The sequence below is a fragment of the Crotalus tigris genome, unplaced genomic scaffold (assembly GCF_016545835.1).
Source record: "Crotalus tigris isolate CLP2741 ecotype Arizona unplaced genomic scaffold, ASM1654583v1 scf7180000017794.702064, whole genome shotgun sequence".
Classification (NCBI taxonomy): Eukaryota; Metazoa; Chordata; class Lepidosauria; order Squamata; family Viperidae; genus Crotalus; species Crotalus tigris.
The window spans coordinates 344,942-368,455 of NW_024096641.1; the positions used below are offsets into that span (position 1 = coordinate 344,942).

General features: G+C 44.4%; 1 protein-coding gene across 3 annotated transcripts in view; it reads right to left on the minus strand.

Moving 5' to 3' along the window:
- Nucleotides 1–4,426: 4,426 nt before the first annotated feature.
- Nucleotides 4,427–23,514, minus strand: part of LOC120307617 (sodium/potassium-transporting ATPase subunit beta-1-interacting protein 4) — a 115,756-nt gene continuing 96,668 nt past the window's right edge. Inside the window, exons 5-7 of one of the 3 annotated variants that reach the window (XM_039342535.1) lie at nt 22,501–22,561; nt 13,805–13,889; nt 4,427–4,923 (exon numbers count right to left, since the gene is read on the minus strand). In XM_039342535.1, the coding sequence (XP_039198469.1) occupies nt 4,914–4,923; nt 13,805–13,889; nt 22,501–22,561 (156 nt within the window). In that variant the 3' untranslated portion in view covers nt 4,427–4,913. Of the gene's footprint in view, nt 4,924–13,800; nt 13,890–22,500; nt 22,562–23,514 lie in introns of those variants that run through there. The other 2 variants (XM_039342537.1, XM_039342536.1) reach the window with 2 other exon arrangements.

A 23,514-nucleotide genomic window follows, 5' to 3' on the forward strand; every position in this document is an offset into this window, starting at 1 on the left:
AGATTTGAGGGGGTCTTTGATGCTCTCTGAGCTGGGTTGTTTTCTTGTAGACTTCTCATTATCCAACTAAGTAACATCATCAGTGCTAGAAGGGAGCAGGGTTTGGGAAGGGGAGGAGGAAAAGGAGGAGGAGGACTGTGGGGTCCTTGGTGTTCTCTGAGCTGGGTTGTTTTCTTGCAGATGTTTCATTAGCAAACTAGGTAATGACATCAGTGCTAAGGATGGTGTCAGCACTGATGATGTTACCTAGTTGGGTAATGAAACGTCTGCAAGAAAACAACCCAGCTCAGAGAGCACCCAGGACCCCCAGGACCCCACAGTCCTCCTCCTCCTCCTCCTCCCCATACCCCCCACTCCCTTCTAACACTGATGATGTTACCTAGTTGGGTAATGAAACGTCTGCAAGAAAACCACCAAGCTCAAAGAGCACCCAGGACCCCACAGTCCTCCTCCTCCTCTTCCTCCTCCTCCTCCCTCCATATCCCCCACTCCCTTCTAGCACTGATGATGTTACCTAGTTGGGTAATGAAACGTCTGCAAGAAAACCACCCGGATCAGAGAGCACCAAGGATCCCTCATTTCAGCCACCCTCACAAACACACGCCAGTTGCCAAGCGCCTGAATTCTGATCACGTGACCCACGGGGATGCTGCAATGGTCCTAAGGATGAAAAACGGTCGTAAGACCCTTTTTTCAGTGCCGCTGTAACTTTGTCCAGTCCTTAAACGAATGGGTGTAAGTTGAGAGGGCTGCCTTCACAAGACAATGTGCCAATTGTTTTTTTTTGCCCATCGACTGAAAGTTGTAGTACAACGTGGAACATAACAGCCATTGGTATACAGGTAACGTCAATGCATTTGTTTAATTTGGTTATAGAAGAGGACAAGAAAGTCAGATAAAAGAACGTTATTGGGCATTACCTAGCCTTAAAGGCTTTAGACCAGTGGTTGTCAACCTTGGCAAATTTAAGACTTGCGGACTTCAACTCCCAGAATTCCTCAGCTGGCTGAGGAATTCTGGGAGTTGAAGTCCGCAAGTCTTAAAGTTGCCGAGGTTGAAGACCCCTGCTTTAGAGGTTTGCCATGAGCCACAAAACCCTACAAAGATATAATATAAGTTAGAAAACGACCATCACCTTACAGGTCAAACCGTACAATAATTTTATAGGCTTGTGCAAATCCACATGGTTAGGTCTTCTGAGTGAGCCATCTAAAATTGCTTTCAAGGCTGGATCCAGTAGAGAGACTCTTGAGATTTTAATCAAGTTTATAGATTTTATTATAGCTTCCCCATCTTGATCGGCTGCGACTCCCATAATGTCAAACCTGCATGGTCCTGAGTTGGAAGCCTGCAGCAAATTGGGGGGATTTATGAGTGTCTGACATGTAGGTGGTCTTCTTCAGTCTTACGATGCAAAACCAAAGATTAAAGAATGCATCAAACTTATTGATTGTCCAACGAACGGGTGTTATCCAAGCTCCTACTGCTGTCACTTACACAGTCAACATTTTAATCTATGCACACAGAAGAAGGAGATATCAATGGGATTGGGAGAAAATACCTAGATTGGTAGAAGTAAAAAAAAAAAAAAAAAAGGAGGAAAATATGGTGATGAAAAGGGAGATAGAGTCTGACAATGTTCACTGCTGTGGAGAGTGGTGTGATGTGGTTGTGGTCATGGAAAAACTGGACAGTCGGAATTGTAGCATGGAGCGCTCTGGGTTGCACAACTGACCACAGGTCCAACAACCCTAGATGGTGATATATGTTGCTAGTCAAAATGAAGATTGCATGTCAATGAACAGCAGCATCTAGCTGTTTTTCTTGGGACTCAATCGGGTAGAATCATCCCAGGTTAAGACTTGGGCGGGAAACCACTCAGGGCTGTTGGTTCAAGTAGGAAGTCAATAGAACAGGGGTGTCAAACTTAATTTCATTGAGGGCCGCATCAGCATTGCGGTTGCCCTCAGGGGGCCGGGTGGGTGTGGCCAGGGTGGGTGCAGCCTACTGGGTGGGCGTGGATGGAGTGGGTGTGGCCTGCTGGGTAGGTGTGGCCAGCTCTACATCATTCACATCAAGGGTGCCTGTGGGGGCCTGGGCAGGAGTGGGATAGATCTGAGGGTCTCTGGCAGAAGGGGGTGGGACCAGGGCAAGTGCCAAGGCATGGTCCACTGGAGGAGCCTCACTGTTCCTCTCAGGCCATGCGGGAGGAGGGGCTTATGGAGCTAAGACTGAATGCATTTCAGCATACATGGCCACCACAAAATTGTACATTGGCTCCCAGCCAGCTTGGGCCAGGGCCAAGGCAGAGGGGGCCGTTCCCTCATTGTTTTCAGGATGGCTTCGCGGGCCTTGTGTTTGACATGTCTGCAATAGAACATACTGAACAAATATATTAATAAAGCATTTCAGTAGGTTTGCCAAGAAAATGTACACAGTTGTGTCCATGCCAACATAAAAGAGTCGATCTCAATTCATGGGGATCTTAACTAATGCCGCCTTTAAAAACCATATACCACTTCGGCATTCTCTCTTCTTGTCCTCCACCTTCACCGTTAAAGATTCACGGCAATACACACTGCGGAAGGCTGCAGTTCTATCATCCCAGTGCTAGAATATCTGCAGTTGGCTCACACAGCTTTGTGATACCAATTGCAAAAGGTCCCAGGTCCAGCTTCTGACACCTCCAATTAAAAGGTGGTAGAGATGTTGTGAGTTCAACATTGAAACAGCCCGTGCAAAAGACAGTATGAAGTGTTGTGGTCTATGTATGTGACTTTAATTCTTCCCCTAGATCAGTTTTTCTCAACCTGGGCAACTTTTAAAATAGGTGGACTTCAACTCCCAGAATTCCTCAGCCAGCTATGCCATGCAACTTTAAAAGAGATGGCTAGCTGGGGAATTCTAGGACTTGAAGTCCACCTTCTTCAAACCGATGGTCCTCTCTGTCCAGGATGTGGACCATTGGTTTCAAAGAGGGATAAAAGGGGCCATCTACAGTAGTGGCCAAAATTGTGGAAACCTTTTGGGAAAAGTGTATTTTTGAGGTTTGATGGCTAATAACACCCCTTTTTTGGGAGCAGTACCATAAAATTATATATCAATGGAAAGATAATTTAATCAAGAATGTAATGCAACAAAGTTTGTTCAATTATCTGTACTGTATTCTATGAAAGGTTATAGCCAAATAACCAGAAAAAGGAAGCACAACTTGCTTAGGTTGATCTCAGGTAGCTTTCCTTCATCTGATTGTAGCCAATGAGCATGAGTGTTTAGAGAGCCAATCAGGTGTCATCTTGTTTTGGCCATGAGCCAGTCAGATCACAGTAGGATTCAGTTATTGATGTCCTGTATTGAAGCTGAGAGGAGGACATTTGTCAGTGTGTTATGTGATCGCTATCAAGTTGGTTGGGTTTTTTTGTGTTCTTTCATTGAGTGAGCTTGTAAAATGTAATAAAATAAAAGTAATGGTGCCAAGAGTTGACTGGTTGCCCAGAAAGCGATGTGAAACAGTATTATTAAGTGAACAAGGCTACAGTTATAAAGGAATTAGAAGAAAAATGGGTGGAAACTGAACCAAAGGTGGCATGTCTACTGTACACTTTTCCCAAAAGGTTTCCACAATTTTGGCCATTACTATAGGTTAAAACTGAAGAGTCCTCTCTCAATAGAGAGGGAGGGATAAGACTCCACCTATCTCCTGTTTACAACGCAGTTCTGTTAGTAGTTACAAGAAGGTTCCACACCCGCTTGCCCTCTGATTTGGGTGACCCTGAGGGCACAACCCCCAAGTGGCCTCAATGGCTCTGAGAGAGTGTGCAAATGACTAGATGACTGCCAGGAAATATACCATATTTTCCGGCGTTAAGACGACTTTCTAAAGCGTGGAAATCGGTGCCGAAGTCGGGGGTCGTCTTATACGCCGAGTCGTCTTATACGCTGGAAATTACGGGTAGTTTCCGGCAGATAAGATGACTTTCTAGGCATGGAAATCAGCGCCGAAGTCGGGGGTCGCCTTATACGCCGGGTCGCCTTATACGCCGGAAAATACGGTAATCCTTCCATTCCCCCACCACCACCATCCCTGGCAGAACCGATGGAGCTTCTTAGATGAGAAGTGAAGCGTCTTCAAGGAAAAACTAAGAAAGTCCAGTTGCCTTTCGAGAAAGCACCTTTGAGACATTTCAACTAACACATATTTCTTTTAAATGAAAATGCAATAAACGACAAGTAAGTCGGGACCTTCTCAATGGGCTGGAGCTAAAACTGACATTTTGTCTACGGTTCTAATTGCCCTGTTTTGCTTGCCGGTTGAAGCTTCCAACCAATTTTAATTGTCCCCAAGTGAAGAATAGTTAAGAGAGCAAAGTGGGGAATTTAAGGACCGGGCTGTTCCAAATCCTGTTTTCTGCAACACTTAGAAGAATTCCCAGATACAGATAATTTTAATTAACAGCTTGTCCATTAATAGAAACAACAAAATTGAGATTGTTCGGGGTAGACGGGGATTGAAGGGGAGTGAGAATTAGTCCACTGATAATAACCGAGTTTATGCCTCGAAATATCCAGAGGTGATGCAGTTCGTTTTCGTACAGAAGAAAAGAGTCAAATATGTATTTCCCAAATGCTCTCTTCGTAGTCCCAATAGAGTAAAGATAGGGCATGGGCAGGGAGGAGAAAGAAGGAAATATTCATTCATAACAAAACCTACAAAATCCACTAATGAGGCATTGTCTGAGCAGATGCCAGCAAGCCTGAAGCACCAAGTAGAGAATAGGGATCCCATGGAGGCGTACTCTTTCAAGTGGAAGGCATCTCCCATTCCCTGGCTGCCTCCAGCACCCAGCTGAACATTTGGCATTTCAATGGAGGGATGGATGTTCCCACCTCTCCGGATGCTGGATCCTTGTCACTTACGCAGGCCTAGGAAAAATGTGAACACAACATGTTTAGATGACTAGACAGAGAAGAGCCCAGAATTAGAGACAGCCAGCCACCTGGAGGCTTTGCCATTAAAGTGGGAAGCTGGAAAAATACTGATTGTCCGACAGAAATTGTGGGTGAAAGGGAGGTTTTCCTGCTTACTAGACAACCCTTAAAATTAGAATGGCCAGACATCCTGTTCTCAGCTCTGCACATGATATATTGCAAACTGTTTATCACATGGTGTATTGAAAACTGCTTGAAATATTGCTAAAAGCATTCCTATGTTAAAAGAGGAACTATAGCTTATAACCATGTCTAGTAACTTTCCTCTGTTAGAATAAGGAACTATAGAATGTAACCATGTATGGAATATGTCTTGATCAGGCAATACTGACGTATTAAGGGTTATAAAAATGATCATCTACGCCTAGTCTGGTGTTCAGACTCTTTTTGCTATGATAGCTCTCTGAACCTGCGCAATAAACTTCCCTTTCCTTGAAAGAGCTGACTCAAGCCTCTCACTTCTACAACACCATCATTCAAGAAATGTTCATGCAACACCATAATGGCCTGGAAGTTTCTAATCTGTGCCAAGGACACTGTGAAAAGATATGGGAGGACGATTTCGAGAGACAGGGGGAAGAGCTGCAGACAAGACAACATCAGACAAGCGGCAGCTGGATCTGCAGAAGGAATGGGAGCCGGGCAAATGTCTCAGAAGGGACCCTCCCCAGTGTCTTGGGCTATAAAGGTGCGAAGGGGAGGGGGAGAAATGCACTCCTAGACTTGCAAGGCTGCTGCCAATCTTGCGAGGTAGCCCAGATAAAAAGCACTCAAAATCCAAAAGTACCCAAGTCTAAATGTATGGTGATGTTACCTTAACACAGTGGTTCTCAATCTTTTTAATGCCGCGACCCCCAACAGGTCGTAAGTCGAGGACTACTCAACCGGTTGTAAGTCGAGGACTACTCAACTGGTGCAGCACCGTTTGCAGAATGGGACTTTTGGCGAGCTCAGCAGGGCAGAGACAGCCTGGACAATTCCTATTGGCTTTTGAAAGCCAAGAGAATTAAACTCTATTCAAGACAGTCTGTTCTATTGGCTTTCAAAAGCCAATAGAATAAAAGGGAGTAGCACAGCTAAGGAAAAGGGGGGGGGAAAATGGCGGACTGTGTTGTTTGGCGACCCCCGTGAAATGGTCGTTTGACCCCAAATGGGGTCCCGACCCACAGGCTGAGAACCGCTGCCTTAACAGAATCTTGAAGATTCCAAAAGCATCTCTAACAGAATAACAGAGTTAGAAGGGACCTTGGAGGTCTTCTCGTTCAACCCCCTGATCAGGCAGGAAACCCTAAACCAGGGGTAGGCAACCTTGATTCTTTTATGACTCGTGGACTTCAACTCCCAGAATTCCTGAGCCAGCATGGCTCAGCATGGAAACCTCTCCCTTTTCCCTCAGCATGGCTGGCTCAGGAGTTCTGGGAGTTGAAGTCCACAAGTCATAAAAGAGCCAAGGTTGCCTACCCCTGGACTAGCTGAAACTCAAGTCCCGTAAAAGCCAAGGTTGCCCAGCCCTGCAATTAGATAGAAGAGGGCTCATCAAACTTGGCCCTTTTATGACTCGTGGACTTCAACTCCCAGAATTCCTGAGCCACCATGGGGAACTATGGCCCCTCATGACTTGTGGACTTCAACTCCCAGAATTCCTGAGCCAGCATGGCTCAGCTTGGAAATCTTTCCCTTTCCCCTCAGCGTGGCTGGCTCAGGAATTCTGGGAGTTGAAGTCCACCAGTCATAAAAGAGCCAAGGTTGCCTACCCCTGTCCTAGACCATTTCAGACAAATGGCTGTCCAGTTTCTTTTTTAAAAGCCTCCAGTGTTGGCACACTCACAACTTCTGAAAGCAACTTCTTCCACTGATTAATCATTCTCACATTCAGAAAATTCCTCCTTAGTTCCAGGTTGCTTCTCTCCTTGATTACTTTCCATCCGTTGCTTCTTGCCCTGCCCTCAGATGGTTTGGAGAATAGCTTGACTCCCTCTTCTTTATGGTTGCCCCTATTGGAACACTGCTATCATCTCACCCCTAGTCCTTCTTTTCAGTTAAAGTAGACATACCCAAATCTCTCTCCCTCCCCATCACCTTTATAATAATAATAAAAAACCATTTGCTACACCTTCATTGCTAAGCTGCCTCTTCTCTGACTGTTGCTGAGTCTGCAACATTTTCTTCCTCTCTCCCAAGGTCATTCTCACATACCATTACATCCTGCGAGGCAGGCCTTGGATACTATAAGATAAAAAGATAACGAAGTCCCTGCAGATTCTACTCTGCAAGTTATTGCTGACCCTAGGGGGCGCTGCTCATTTCCATTTCAAGGCCATTGAGCCAGCACTGTCCCAAAGTCATTTCCACGGTCATGTGACCAGCATGACATCACGGAATGCTGTTACCTTCCCACTGAAATGGTACCTATTTACCTATTTGCATTTAATGAAGAGAAGGACGAGGGGGGACATGATAGCAGCCTTCCAGTATCTCAGGGACTGCCCCAAAGAAGAGGAAGTCAAGTATTCTCCAAAGGACCTGAAGGCAGGACAAGATGCAATGGATGGAAACTAATCAAGGAGAGAAGCAACCTAGAACTAAGGAGAAACTTCCTGACAATTAGAACAATTAACCTGGAGCAACCTGCCTCCAGAAGCGGTGAATGTTCCAACACTGGAAGTTTTTAAGAAGAGACTGGACAATCATTTGTCTGAAATGGTATAGGGTTTCCTGCCTGAGCAGAGGGTTGGACTAGATGACCTCCAAGTCCCTTCCAACTTTATTATTATTATTATGGATTATCGCACAGTCAGCCAGATGTTCAGACTGGATTTGGCATTTTGTCTACCTATCAAGTCCTTACCCAGGAACTGGGATAGGCAGATGTGGATGTTTGATGGTATTACAGATATCGTCGCAGGATGGAAGCAGTTCCTAGTAAGGCCGCCTTTTGCAATTGACTAATAGCGAATTTGTCAATGCCAATGGTATTCAAGTGGTGCTCCAGTTGTTTTGGGATTGCACCCAAGGAGCCTATCACTATTGGTACTACTCTTGCTTGCTTTTGCCACAGTCTTTCTATTTCTATTTGTAGGCCTTTGTATTTTGTTATCTTCTCCAGTTCTTTCTCATCTATTCTGCTGTCTCCAGGTTGTTGTTGTTGTTGTTATTATTATTATTATTATTTGCATGCTTTCAAATTGTTAGGTTGGCAGGACTTGGATACTATACATAGTTAAAAACTAGTCATGACAATAAAAAAAAAAGTTCCTTCTCTACTAAAAAGCTCCAGGCGGGATGCTGAAATCTGTAAGTTAAGCAAATCAACTCACATTCCTGCCTCTTTGCAGGGGTATTTGACTTGAGTGAGCAGGGAAGCTTTGGGGCAGCTTGGCAGCTTCCTCGTCCTTGGAAATTCTGCTCAACTTCTCTGCTGAGAATTTCTCAAGTAGGCTGCATGTCTTTCCCAGTCTTAAGGACTAGTCACTTGACTAGTCTTAAGGACTAGTCACCAGGCAACAGCTCTCAGGCCTATAGGGCCGAGTTTTGCAACCATGAATTCACTTCCTTATGAAAATCCACTGGTTCATTGTTCTCACTGTCAGGAAAAGTCTCCATAATTATAAAATAATATAATTATATTGAAGGGATTTTAAACATACTAAAATCATAAGCGCAATAAAATCCCTTCAATATGATTTACAGTTATAGTTATAGGGAATCGAATTACACTCTTCCCTAAATTGTGTTATGGTTTTTATTGCAATTCATGCTTGGGGTTGTTGTGATTTTTCAGTTTATTTGTTATGTTGTTCTTTTAAAACTTAGTTTGTCCCCCAGACACACGTGCTGTACATGCTTTATAGATTGATAAGTAATTAAGTTAGTAATTACCAATAAATCAGTAATTTGTCAATAATAATAATAATAATAATAATAATAATGATAATGATGTTGGAAGGGGTGTTGGAGGTCATCTAGTCCAACCCCCTGCTCAGGCAGGAAACCCTACACCATTTCAGACAAATGGCTGTCCAGTCTCTTCTTAAAAACTTCCAGTGTTGGAGCATTCACCGCTTCTGGAGGCAGGTTGTTCCACTGGTTAATTGTTCTCACTGTCAGGAAGTTTCTCCTTAGTTCTGGGTTGCTTCTCTCCTTGATTAGTTTCCATCCGTTGCTTCTTGTCCTGCCTTCAGGCGCCTTTCTTCTTCTTCGACTCTCTACATTTTGCAGCATCCCTTAGGAGGCTGTTAGACATGCTAGAAAGAATTCTGCTACACTAAAGGAATTATGATATATGTAAAGGGTTTATTCACCAGAAACCCACAAGCATTAGAGAGAAAAGCACGCTCATTGCGAACTGATGGCTGGTCAGTTTGCAGAGTGCAGAATCCCTGCGGTTTACCAGGGCTGGTTGTGCAAAGCGGGAGTCCATCTGCGAAACGCTGTACTTTCTGTTCCCCATAGAAAGACATCACTCAGTGTCAAACCCCATGGTACTTATAATGCTGAACACTCTTGGTTGCGCTAGTGAGTGATGCCTAAATGCCCACCATTGTCCCTAGGGAAGGATTTTCACAGGGTGCTTTTACCACCGTGCTCAGGACTCAGATGTTTCCAGGATGTAAGCATTACTCTGGGTGGTAGGGATGATTCGTCACCAATATTTTTTATGCTATCTTTCTTGCAAAATGATCAGACACCTTCCTTCCACCCCCCCACCCCCCGGGTCCTCAAGTCCGTCTTTTCTTCCCTAACCGTGAGCTTTTTTCCTCCGGATTAGTAAATCAAGCAGCTTTGCCATTGCTCCACAGAGGCATTGTGTATCCCCACTTTGCAAAAAGAAAGTGAGAAATCGATATTTAATCTCCGGCTGCCTCCTTCCAAACGAGGAGCAATTTGGAAAGCATTCAATCCTGAAATTCAAAAGAATATTTATCTCCTTTTTTCCCCCTCCCATTAGGGTCTTTTATGACTCGTGGACTTCAACTCCCAGAATTCCTGAGCCAGCCATGCTGAGGGGAAAGGGAGAGCTTTCCAAGCTGAGCCATGCTGGCTCAGGAATTCTGGGAGTTGAAGTCCACGAGTCATAAAAGGGCCAAGTTTGAAGACCCCTGATCTAGGATAAACCAATGTTTACCAGCTTGGGGACCCCTGCACTAGACCAAACTGGCCTAATTGGGAGACTGGTTCTCCCAATCTCTGGCTTTTTCATTTTTCTCACAACCACTCTGAGAAGCTAATGGAGACTAATAAGATCAAAAATCTCACGTCCTGTCACTTGGGTCTTTCCAGCTGATGGCCAATTGCGGAGACTTTGAGGAAACCTTCGGGCATGAAAGCAGTGGTGGGATTCAGCCAGTTCGCACCACTTCGGCAGAACCGGTAGCTAATTTTTTGTTGCCCAGGCCCAGAACAGACTTCCGGAAGTGGCATCCACACAGAGAACCGGTTGTTCACATATTTAAATCCCACCACTGCATGAAAGGATTGGCTTACTGCTTCTCTCCTGCCAACAGAAGGAGGCAAGGGATATAAAAGGATCCCAGAACTTAAGAAAGCCGTGTGGAGAAAGCAGCATGAATGTGATCCCAGGCTGGGCGTGTGTGATGAGATAGCCCAGCGTGTGCTGATGGTTTCCAGCCCGGAGTGTCTTCTGTATGCATTGAAGATCTCCCCCCTGACGGCTTTGACAAAAGCCACAGCTAGCCCTGCAGCCAGCAAGGCTGGAAGCCACTTTGGCCAGAGAAAAAATTTCTTCTGTCATTCTTCAGAGCTACCTGTGACCACCTGAAGGGCTGCCTTGAGGTGAGCGTTGGGTGAAGCTAATTAGACCCCTTGCATCTCACCGTGGAAGTAGACTACGTCTCTCTGCCCAAGCTGCTTATGAAGCTTATGGGAGCTTCAGTTCTATACAGTATCAGGCTGTTTTTCCAAGGGTTACTATAGTAATAGTAATAAAGTTGGAAGGGACCTTGGAGGTCATCTAGTCCAACCCCCTGCTCAGGCAGGAAACCCTACACCATGTCGGACAAATGGCTGTCCAGTCTCTTCTTAAAAACTTCCAGTGTTGGAGCATTTACTGCTTCTGGAGGCAGGCTGTTCCACTGATTAATTGTTAAAACAAACGTCTCAGATCCAGTGCTTAGGAAGGAGTCCTGTTTTTGTAACCAGAGTCTTCAACTATCATGCAAGAACCTTTCTAGTTCCTTCCTTCCTTCCTTCCTTCCTTCCTTCCTTCCTTCCTTCCTTCCTTCCTTCCTTCCTTCCTTCTTTCCTCCCTCCCTCCCTTCCCACCCCACTTCCTTCCTTCCTTTCTCCCTCCCTCCCTTCCTTTCCACCCACTTTCCTTCTTTCTCTCCTTCCTTCCTCCATGCTTCCTTCCTTCCTTCCTCCCTCCCTTCCCACCTACTTTCCTTCCTTCCTTCCTCCCTGCTTCCTTCCTTCCTTTCTCCCTCGCTTCCTTCCCACCCACCCACCCACTTTCCTTCCTTCTTTCCTCCCTCCCTCCCTCCCTCTCTGCCTTCCTCCCTTCCTCCCTCCCCACCCACTTTCCTTCCATCTTTCCTTTTCCTTCCTTTCTCCCTCCCTGCTTTCCTTCCTTCCTCCCTTCCTTCCCACCCACTTTCCTTCCTTCCTTCTTTCCTCCCTCCCTCCCTGCCTCCCTCCCTCCCTTCCTCCCTCTCCACCCACTTTCCTTCCTTCCTTCCTCCCTCCCTCCCCTCCCCCTCCCCCTTCCTTTCCTTTCCTTTCCTTTTTTTCTTTCTCCAAATCCCACACTGCTTGAGCTCTGTGAAATTAGCTCACCCTGTTCATTCTCTCGTACATTAAGCGCAGGGCCCAGGGAATGCAACAGGAATGCAATTCAACTGCCAAAAGGCTGACTGGCTTTGCATTCCACCCAGCTAATTCAGAAGGGGGGGGGGAGCTGGGTTACAGCAATATCCAGCATTCTCCCTTATTTATTTATTTATTAATTAATAAATTACCCCAGCAGTATTAATAGGGTCCCTAAAAATTTGGATGGTGATTTCTCTCCTCTTATACTGTATTGCAAAGTGAACAGAGACAACATTATGAATCGTACTTTTGCCTAATCTGTTTTCTTTTTTTCAGTATTCTATCTAAACGTATTTTTATTTATTATATCTTTATCCTGTCTTTATTACTTTATAATTACTTTCTCCTTCTCTTCCGCCCTCCCCCTCCCCCCACAAGAACCCTGTGAAGCAGGTTGAGCTGAGAATGAGGACTGGGTCCAGCATCTGACTTTCATAGCTAAGGCAGGACTAGGATTCACCGTCTCCTGCTGATTTGTCTAAAGTCATCTGACCAGCTCTCATGTCTAAGGAGGACTAGAACTCACAGTCTCCTGGTGATTGGCACAAAGTCACCCAGCCGGCTTTCATGCCTAAGGCAGCAGTAGAACTCACAGTCTCCTGGTTTTTAGACCAGCATATTATGCATCTCACTTATCACATTCTTACAGTGCATCCATGACCATGATTTACTGATTTTTATTTATTTCCTAACCTTCATTTGAGCGGGTGAGAGAATCTATGAAACCTACTAATGTTTCCCTTAACTACTTTGATGTTGGTAAGGCAAAATTAAAATGCATCTGCAAGTTTTTTCTCAGGCACAATACCAGATAAAAGGTTAGAATCACAGATTGGGAAAAATCTAATCCAATCCCTTGGTCTGTGCAGGATTTTCAAGGTCAGAAAAATTGGCAAAATCAGCGAAATTAGTTAGGGAATCTTTGTGATCATAACATTCAGAGGTGGCCTTGGGTGGAAGTCAAGATGGCAGCCACAAGGGTCAGTCCAAGCTCTACCCATTTAAAAATGTGATAGATGGATGGATGGATGGATGGATAGATAGATATGGATGGATAGATAGATAGATAGATAGATAGATAGATAGATAGATAGATAGATAGATATGGATGGATGGATAGATAGATAGATAGATAGATATGGATGGACGGACGGACGGACAGACAGACAGACAGATAGATAGATAGAAAGAAATGGATGGATGGATGGATGGATAGATAGACAGATAGATAGATAGATAGATAGATAGATAGATAGATAGAGATGGATGGATGGATGGATAGATAGATAGAAAGATAGAGATGGATGGATGGATGGATGGATATAGAGATAGATAGATAGATAGATAGATAGATAGATAGATAGATAGATAGATAGATAGATAGATAGATAGAAATGGATGGATGGATGGATAGATAGATAGAAAGATAGATAGAGATGGATGGATGGATGGATGGATGGATGGATATAGAGACAGACAGACAGACAGACAGACAGACAGATAGATAGACAGACATGGATGGATATAGAGATAGATATAGAGATAGATAGATAGATGGATTTAGAGATAGATATATAGAGATAGATAGATAGATAGATAGATAGATAGATACAGCGATAGATAGATAGATAGATAGATAGATAGATAGATAGATACAGAGATACAGAGATAGATAGATAGATAGATAGATAGATAGATAGATAGATAGATAGATAGATAGATACAGAGATAGATACAGAGATAGATAGGCACAGAGACATAAATAGAAAGAGGCAGATATAGACAGACAGACACATATAGAAAGACAGACAGCTAGACAGATCCAAGCTCTGTCAGCAACCTATCTTTAGGGAATTTGGATTGTACCATTGTGGAAGCCATTTTGGCATTTTTTAAAATCATACCCTGTAGTCACCTCTAATAAAATTCTTTGATTTATTTCAAGAATCACCAAGAAAAGCGCATCGGAGCCTTGCTACAGCATACTTACAGATACGTCTGCTTGAACAAAAGATTGGAAGGCTTTTCATTAACATGGTAGAGAGGGAATGGGTCAAATCCACCAATGAAATCAACTGAAAGAAAAAAAAAATCCACAACACAAGCAATAACAATGGAACAATTGAAACATAATGAGAGGAAGGCGAGGAGGACAGCACATAAGAGGATGCAAAGACGTGGGTGTAAAACACAAAGCAAAATGAAACCAAAGGTGCAAAATAAAAGGGCATAAACTCATCTAAGCATGCAAATGTCCCGTTGATTTCGAGAATCAAACAAATGCTTAACTGTTCTACATTTTTATAATTAGAACATGATAGTGCTAGGAGTTTTCCCAAATTGTTTATTGTTTAAGCAAACAATATCTACTTCTATAAAATGAACCACTGCAGACACAGACTTTAACCATAGGATGCTACTCAACCTATTTAATTAACAGAATAAAAGGGATGGAAGGGACATTGGAGGTCTTCTAGTCCAACCCCCTTCTCAGACAGGGGTAGGCAACCTCAGCTCTTTTATGACTCGTGGACTTCAACTCCCAGAATTCCTGAGCCAGCCAGGCTGATGGGAAAGAGAGAGGTTTCCAAGCTGAGCCATGCTGGCTCAGGAATTCTGGGAGTTGAAGTCCACGAGTCATAAAAGAGCCAAGGTTGCCTTCCCCTGCCCTATACCATTTTGGACAAATGGCTGCCCAGTCTCTTCTTAAAAACCTCCAGTTTTGGAGCACCCACAACTTCTGGAGGCAAACCGTTCCCCTGGTCATTGTTCTCACTGTCAGGAAATTCCTCTTTAGTTCTAAGTCGCTTCTTTCCTTGATTAGTTTCCATCCGTTGCTTCTTTCCCTGCTCTTTATCCAATTCGTTTGTCTATGGAGATTCTCAGTCATCCAGGTCGTAGTTGTCCCCAAGATGCTTTTTCATGAGGCAACTGCCCTTTCTTGTTTTTCTTTGTTCTTCTTCGCTTCCCATCCAAGAAGCTTCTTCAGCTCTGCCTGGATGGTGGGGAATGGAAGGATTTATACTCCTTGCAGACAGCAAGGGGAAACAAAACAACCACTTCATAAACACATGGAGAACAAACCCATCAGGACAAGTTTCAGCAGTCCATCTGCATTTAAAGGACAAAGGCCGCTCTTTCAAAGACAGCAAAGTTCACATTTTGGACAGAGAGGACCCCTGGTTTGAAAGAAGGGTCAAAGAGGCCATCTAGGTCAAAATTGAGCAGCCCTCTCTCAACAGAGGGGGAGGGATATGATATCATCTATCTACAGTCTACTACACAGTCCTTTCAGCACTTCCAAGGAGGCTCCACACTCATTTGCACCACTCAGGTGACCCTGAGGATACAGAAGAACTTCCAGGTGGCCTCAACGACTCTCTAAAGGATGCAAATGACCAGCTGTCTGCAAGGAGTATCAATCCTTCCATTCCCCGCCATCCAATCAAGAGCTGGAGAAACTTCTTGGATGAGAAGCGAAACGAACAAGAAAGTCCAGTTGCCTCCTGAAAAAGCAGGGAGGGATTTGGAATTTCCAATTGGTTGGAAAATTCTCAGATGCGGTTTTTCATTTTAAGAAATAGGTGGCAGCCATTTTGTCAGCTGGGACCAGAATTTCTGTTGCTAAGTGACACCATTCCTAAGCGAGTCACACCCGATTTCATGACCCCTTTTACCACGCTTGTTTGTTAAGGGAATCGCTGCCATTAAGTGAATCCTTCAGTCATTAGGCAAATCTGGTGTCCTTCATTCACTTTGCTTGTTGGAATCTGACTGAGAAAGTCGCAAACGGTGATCATGTGACCCTGGATATTGCAACTATTATAAATATATGCCAGGGACCAAGCACCCATATTTTGATTATGTGGGGATGGTATGACGGCCGTTAAGTGCAAGAACCAGTAATAAGTCACTTTTTTCGGTGCCATTGTATCTTCAAACATTCACTAAACAAATGGTTGCAAGTCAAAGATGACCTATATCAGGCGTAGGCAACCGTGGCTCTTCTATGACTCATGGACTTCAACTCCCAGAATTCCTGAGCCAGCCACGCTGAGGGAAAAGGGAGAGGTTTTCCAAGCTGAGCCATGCCGGCTCAGGAATTCTGGGAGTTGAAGTCCACCAGTCATATAAGAGCCATGTTTGCCTACCCCTGCCCCATATTGTTGAAATTATTATTGTTCCAATCAAATTGTGCATTCTTGGAACAAAGAATTACTACCACCTCTTAGACCCAAAGGACCTTTTTCAAAAGTTAGCTTGTTTGAAGAAGATTTTTGGATGAGAAGCGAAACGTCTTCAAGGAAAAACAAAGAAAATCCAGTTGCCTTTTGAAAAAAGCACCTTTGGGACAACCAAGGCCTGGATGACTGAGAATATCCATAGACATTTACCACCTATTAGAGTGACATGCTACTTTTTCTCCAGGGGATTTAGACTCATCAAAGGCCTGGAGACTAAAACATAGGAAGAACGGCTGCGGGACTTGGGTTTGGCTAGTCTAAAGAAAAGAAGAAATAGGGGAGACATGATAGCAGTGTTCCAGTATGTGAGAGGCTGCCACAAAGAAGAGGGGGTCCTGTTATTCTCCAAAGCACCAGAGAGCAAGACAAGAAACAATGGTTGGAAACTGATCAAGGAGAGAAGCAACCTGGAATTAAGGAGAAACTTCCCAACAGTGAGGACAATCAACCAGTGGAACAGCTTTGCCTCCAGAAGTTGTGGGTGCTCCAAAACTGGAAGTTTTTAAGAAGAGACTGTCTGAAATGGTATAGGGTCTCCTGTCTGAGAAGGGGGTTGGACTAGAAGACCTCCAAGGTCCCTCCCATCCCTTTTATCCTGTTAGTTAAATAGGTTGAGTAGCATCCTATGGCGAAAGTCTGCATCTGCAGTGTTTCATTTTATAGAAGCAGATATTTGGGAAAATTCCTAACAGATTCTATTCTATTCTATTCTATTCTATTCTATTCTATTCTATTCTATTCTATTCTATTCTATTCTATTCTATTCTATTCTATTCATAAGATACTGTCAACAGCCCATCTCAATAAAAGTTGTCTCCTTGTGGAGTTGATTTCCTGGTGTTGGCCCATCTCGTGGGGTTGACATCACTTCACAGGGTGCCTCTCTGTCTCCTCTGATTCATATCAAAGGAACAATTTCAAAGAATTGCCGGGAAAACAAACACCACCCATTAGTTCTGGTCAACGGAAAACCCTTTCATTCCGAGATTGAAATATTGGTGGTTTTTAAGTATTAATTACCGGGATTGGCATTGGGGACTTGGCACCTTGCAGGATGACAGCAGAGGAAACAGCTTGAAATTAGCTATGGGTTTCTTGATAAATCGCCCCTGCATCATTGCTTTCTCTTTGAAGTTATTGAGAAATACAGATTTTCTCCCCCTCCAACATGGATGCCTTCTTCTCTTTCCAGTTCTGCTTCCTGTCCCATGCCACTTGGCCTTGCAAAATGCCGTCCCGTGTATTAAATGAACAACTGGACGAGAGAGGAGTCGACAGTCAAAGAGGAGAGAATGGAAGAAAGAGAAAACCTGCTTAAATTTGCCTCCTGTCTCTATTGGTTAATTTGGAGGACAGCCAACCAATGAGTATGGTGCTGGGTAAATCTCAAATTGCCCTTAGGATCCCTTCTAAATATACAGGTAATCCTCGATCTGCAACCATCCTTTAGCTTGAAACTTCTGTTGCTAGGTGAGACAGTTGTTAAGTAAGTTTCGTTCCATTTTGCGACCTTTCTTGTCACGGTTGTTAAGTGAATCACTGCAGTTGTAAAGTTAGTAACCCGGTTGTTAAGCGAATCTGACTTCCCTGTGGACTTTGCTTGTCAGGAGGGTGTCAAAGAGGATCGCATGAGCCCCGGGGACACTGCCGCCGTCATAGATGTGAAGCAGCTGCCAAGCATCTGAATTTTGATCACGTGACCTTGGGGATGCAACGGTCGTAAGTGTGAAAAATGGCCTTAAGTCACTTTTTTCGGCGTTCAGTTGGCTTGAAACTCAACTTTAGGAAAACCAACATCATGGCATCTGGCCCTATCAATTCCTGGCAAATAGATGGGGAAGAAATGGAGGTAGTGACAGATTTTATCTTCCTGGGCTCCAAGATCACCGCAGATGGGTACTGCAGCCAAGAAATTAAAAGACGCTTGCTCCTGGGGAGGAAAGCTATGGCAAATCTAGACAGCATACTAAAAAGCAGAGACATCACCCTGCCAACAAAAGTACGTATAGTCAAGGCCATGGTTTTCCCAGTTGCAATGTATGGCTGTGAAAGTGGGACCATAAGAAAGGCTGAGCGCCAAAGAACTGAGGCCTTTGAACTATGGTGCTGGAGAAGACTCCTGTGAGTCTGGACAGCAAGGCGATCAAATCGGTCAGTCCTAGAGGAGATCAACCCTGACTGCTCTTTAGAAGGCCAGATTCTGACGTTGAAACTCAAGTACTTTGGCCACCTAATGAGAAGGAAGGACTCACTAGAGAAGAGCCTAATGCTGGGAAAGATTGAGGGCAATAGAAGAAGGGGAGGACAGAGAAGGAGGTGGATGGATGGAGTCACTGAAGCAGGAGGCATGAGCTTAAATGGACTCCAGAAGATGGTAGAGGACAGGAAGGCCTGGAGGAACGTTGTCCATGGGGTTGCGATGGGTCAGACACGACTTCGCAACTAACAACAAGAAGTGAATAGATGTAAGTCGAGGACTATCTGTAGTCTTTATGCAAACAGTCAGTAAGTCCCTGGCATGGATAATGCCACATAGCTGGTAAGGAAGCATCTCCAGTTGTTAAGTGAGTTACCGTTGTTAAGCAAATCGACTTCCCCCCATTGACTTTGGAAGCCAACTGGGAAGGTCGCCAATGGTGACTGTATGACCTTGGGGTGCTGCCTGTGGTAAATACATGCCAGTTGCCAAGCACACAACTTTCATCTGACTGTGGAATGCTGTGATGGCTGTAATGCGAGGGCTGGTTGTAAGTCATTTTTTTTGATGCTGTTCTAACTTCCAACAGCTGTTAAACGAACGGTTGCAAGTAGAGGATTACCTGTGTCTCTCTGCAAAATTAACGTATGAAGTGACATTCCAATAGAAAAATAGTTTTGCAAGCAGCCATCTGTATAAAAGTGTAGGTTTGTAGAAACTGACATAAAAATGCATGCCTTTTAAACTTTTAAACACCCTTTTCACTCATTTTAACAGTGTGTAATCATTCTTGCCTCCTTCTAAATCAGGGGAGTCAAACTCAATTTCATTGAGGGCCGCATCAGCATTGCGGTTGCCCTCTGGGGGGCTGGGTTGTGTGGCCAGGGTGGGTGCAACGTACTGGGTGGGTGTGGATGGAATGGGTGTGGCCTACTGGGTGGGTGTGACCAGCTCTACATTGTTTGCGTCAAGGGTGCCTGGGGGGGCCTGGGTAGGAGTGGGACAGATCTGAGGGTCTCTGGCAGAAGGGGGTGGGACCGGGGCAAGTGCCAAGGCATGGTCCGCTGGAGGAGCTTCACTGCCTGCCGAAACCCCTCCCCCGGAGCCCATCAAGCCGGATATGTGAAGTAGGCGAGGGCCATTTGCTGGCCACTTCCAGGCGATGGTGCATTTCTTCATTCCTCACAAAGGGTGACACCTCCCCAGCATGCACCCAGGGGACGGGGCCAATGCAGCAGGGGCTGGTTCCTCGCTATTTCCAGACAGCCTTGTGGAGCTAAGACTGAATGCGTTTCAGCAGAGATGGCCACCACAAAATTGTATATTGGCTCCCGGCTGGCCTGGGCCAGGGCCAAGGCAGCGGGGGCCGTTCCCTCACTGTTTCCAGGATGGCTTTGCGGGCCACATGAAATCACTTCGGCCCCCGGGCCTTGTGTTTGATATGTCTGTTCTAAATGTTTCATTTTTATATAGGTGGTCCTCGGCTTATGATCACAAGGGAGCCCAAGGTTTCTGTCGTTAAGTGAGACATTTGTGAAGTGGGTTTTGCCCCCTTTTATGACCTTTCTCGCCACAATTGCTAAGTGAATCACTGCAGTTGTTAACTTAGTCACAATGACTTTGCTTCTCAGAAGATCGCAAAAGGGGGGTCACGTAACCTCGGGACACCCCAACCGTCATAAATACGAACCAGTTGCCAAATATCTAAATTTTGCTCATGTGACCCTGTGGATGCTTTAAATCAGTGGTTCTCAACCTTTTTAATGCCGCGACCCCCAGCCGGTCGTAAGTCGAGGACTACTCAACCGGTCGTAAGTCGAGGACTACTCAACTGATGCAGCACCGTTTCCAGAATGGGACTTTTGGCGGGCTCAGCAGGGCAGAGACAGCCTGGACAATTCCTATTGGCTTTTGAAAGCCAATAGAATTAGACTCTATTCAAGAGAGTCTATTCTATTGGCTTTCAAAAGCCAATAGAATAAAAGGGAGTAGCACAGCCAAGGAAAAGGGGAAAAAATGGTGGACTGCGTTGTTTGGCAACCCCCATGAAATGGTCGTTCGACCCCAAATGGGGTCCCGACCCACAGGTTGAGAACCACTGCTTTAAATTAAAAGAAAAAAGAAAAAAAATAAAGTTTTCCAAAAAGATTGGCCTCCACAAGTCCAAACACTAATGTCTTAGAAGTTGAGACATCTCCTTTCAGAAATGAACCTGTCTCCAATTGGTCGATAAATCATGTTAGGCACATGAAAGGGGATGCAATTTGCTTTCAGAGTTTCTGGTTACCGTTATTTATCTTGGCTCAGGAAAAGAGGGTGAAAAACAATGCAAGCAATTAATTGAAAGCCCTAGAAATCCAGAGGTCAGCTCTACTGCAATTTGGATCAATAACACCACGATCAAGAACACATCTTTAGGCAATTCTGAAAAGCAATTGACATACTTAAACCCTAATCCTGGTTTTATAATTTTCGTTCTCTGATCTGCTGGAAGAAAATATACCCATAGAGCAACCAAAGTTAATGCATTGTTTAGTGGAGGATTAATGATCTAATACCATTATCTTCTGAGCCAGCCAATATATTTTTAAGCTGCAATTCCAGAGTCTCTGAGAAAGTGACCCAGGTTCAAAGTTGTTTTTTTTTTCCCCTTCCAAGCTCAGAGAGCAGTTCTAAACTCTGGTATAAAAATCAGAACCAAGGTTTCAAATTGGCTGACATGGCTGACATCTACTTCTGCTTAAGTATTGACCTTCCTTCCTTCCTTCCTTCCTTCCTTCCTTCCTTCCTTCCTTCCTTCCTTCCTTCCTTCCTTCCTTCCTTCCTTCCATCTTCCTCTCGCCCTCCCTCCCTCCCATCTTCCTTCCTTCCTCCCTCCCTCTCTCCCTGCCTTTCATCTTCCTTCCTTCCTTCCTTCCTTCCTTCCTTCCTTCCTTCCTTCCTTCCTTCCTTCCTTCCATCTTCCTCTCGCCCTCCCTCCCTCCCATCTTCCTTCCTTCCTCCCTCCCTCTCTCCCTGCCTTTCATCTTCCTTCCTTCCTTCCTTCCTTCCTTCCTCCCTCCCTCCCTCCCTCCCATCTTCCTTCCTTCCTCCCTCTCTCTCTCCCTGCCTTTCATCTTCCTTCCTTCCTCCCTCCCTTCCTTCCTCCCTTCCTTCCTTCCTTCCTTCCTTCTCCCCTCTCCCCTCTCCATCCCTTTCTTCCATCTTCCTTTCTTCTTTCCTCTTTCCTTTTTATTATTTTCCTGATATATTCTGACAGATCGTTCTTTGATGCATCATTGGATTGCTCTACTTGCCTATGAATGTATTCTTCCTCCATATTCAGTCTCCTACAATTCCTCTACCAAGGAAGGAAGGAAGGAAGGAAGGAAGGAAGGAAGGAAGGAAGGAAGGAAGGAAGGAAGGAAGGAAGGAGCTACATTATAGATAGGTTAAATCGAACCTTGACTGTTAATGTTCATGTTAAAAACAGTGTGCGATGGTTACTTGCACATCTGCGTGACATCAGGGAATTCTTTCAAGAGTTATTGTGAAAAAGAAGGAAGAAAAAGCTTGAACTTCATCCTGATTTCTTCCTGTCCTCTTTCTTTTTTTTTTTTTTTGCTTTGTTTACCAGACTACACTATATAATAAAGTGTCCTGAAGACTTAAAAAATGATCCAGCAGATGACACCTAAAGGCCATTCTGCTAAACAACCACATTTTCTGCAAATATTTTTCCCCAGTACAATGTATTTTGTGGATTATTTTATCAAAGGCTGCCTTTCTGCAAACCTTTTAACTGGAGAACAAGTTGTCCCAACAGTGCTTTTTTTCAGAAGGCAACTGGACTTTATTTTTCCTTGAAGACATGCTGCTTCTCATCCAAGAAGCTTCTTCAGTTCTGACTGAATGGCGGAGGATGGAAAGATTTCTGCTCCTTGCAGTCATCCGGCCATTAGTCCAGTTGCTCTTTGAAAAAGCATCTTTGGGACAACCGTAATCTGGATGACTGAGAATCTCCATGGACATGGAGAACAACTTGATTGTAAAGGCATCATCCTTTTGTTTCAGTTCATTTAAAAAAAAAAACCCATCTGAACATCTAAACATTGCCTTGAAATGCCAGTTGAACCAATTTGTTCCCCATTGGTAACAGTATCTGTTCTCGTGTATCGACATCTTCAGCTTCAGTCGACTAAACATTGAAAAGAAAACCATTTAATCAATAGACACTGACAGCAATCTCTGACAGCAAATACTCACAACTGTCTTCTTCTTCTGTAAAGACACTGACAACGTAACAGGCATACACGAATCCCACCAGCTGGAAAACAAAGAGAAACAGGAATTATGAATCCCTCTTGCAGACAACCACCACGTGTGGTTTTTAAAATACAAGCTAGACATCTTAGATTTTCTTCTAAGATGGCTTGTTGGTGAACCTTTTCTTCTAAGATTGTTCATTGTTGAGTTGTTTCTTCTTCTTTGAGTACATCTTTGTTATTGTTGTTGTTGCTCAGTCCCTAAGTCATGTCTGACTCTTCCTGAGCCCATGGACCATAGATTCCAGGTCCCTCTGTCCTCCACTGTCTCCTGGAATTTGCCCAAATTCATGTTCATTGTGTCAATGACACTATCTAACCCTTCTCCTTTTGCCTTCCATCTTTCCCATCATTGGGGTCCTCTCCAATGACTCCTCTTTTCTCAATAAATGGTAGTCAAAGTATTTGAGCTTCAGCTTGAACATCTGCCCTTCCAAAGAACAGCCAGGGTTGTTTTCCTTTAGGATCGACTGATTGGATCTCCTTGCTGTCCAAGGGACTCTCAAGAGTCTTCTCCAACACTGAGTACATCTACATAAGGGGTCTTCAAACTTGGCCCTTTTAGGACTTGTGGACTTCAACTCCCAGAATTCCTCAGCCAGCGTGCCTGGCTGAGGAATTCTGGGAGTTGAAGTCCACAAGTCATAAAAGAGCCATGTTTGAAGACCCCTGATCTACATGATGCTTTTTGGTAATGTAGAGAAGATGTAGCCCAGGTGGGATGGGATGTGGGAATGACCTTGAAGACAGGAGAAAGACTTGTACCCAAGGTTGTGTGTCCTCCTCCAGTCTCCCAAGGCCATTCTCTCACCCCACCCTATGTAGACTAGATCTTCTCTGCATTACTAAAAGCTCATTCGTACATACATCATACTAGGTTACCAACCTTAATCGTTCTTAGGCCATATGGAGCATTTCCTGCTAACTGTAATGATAGCAATGATCTGCTTGGACA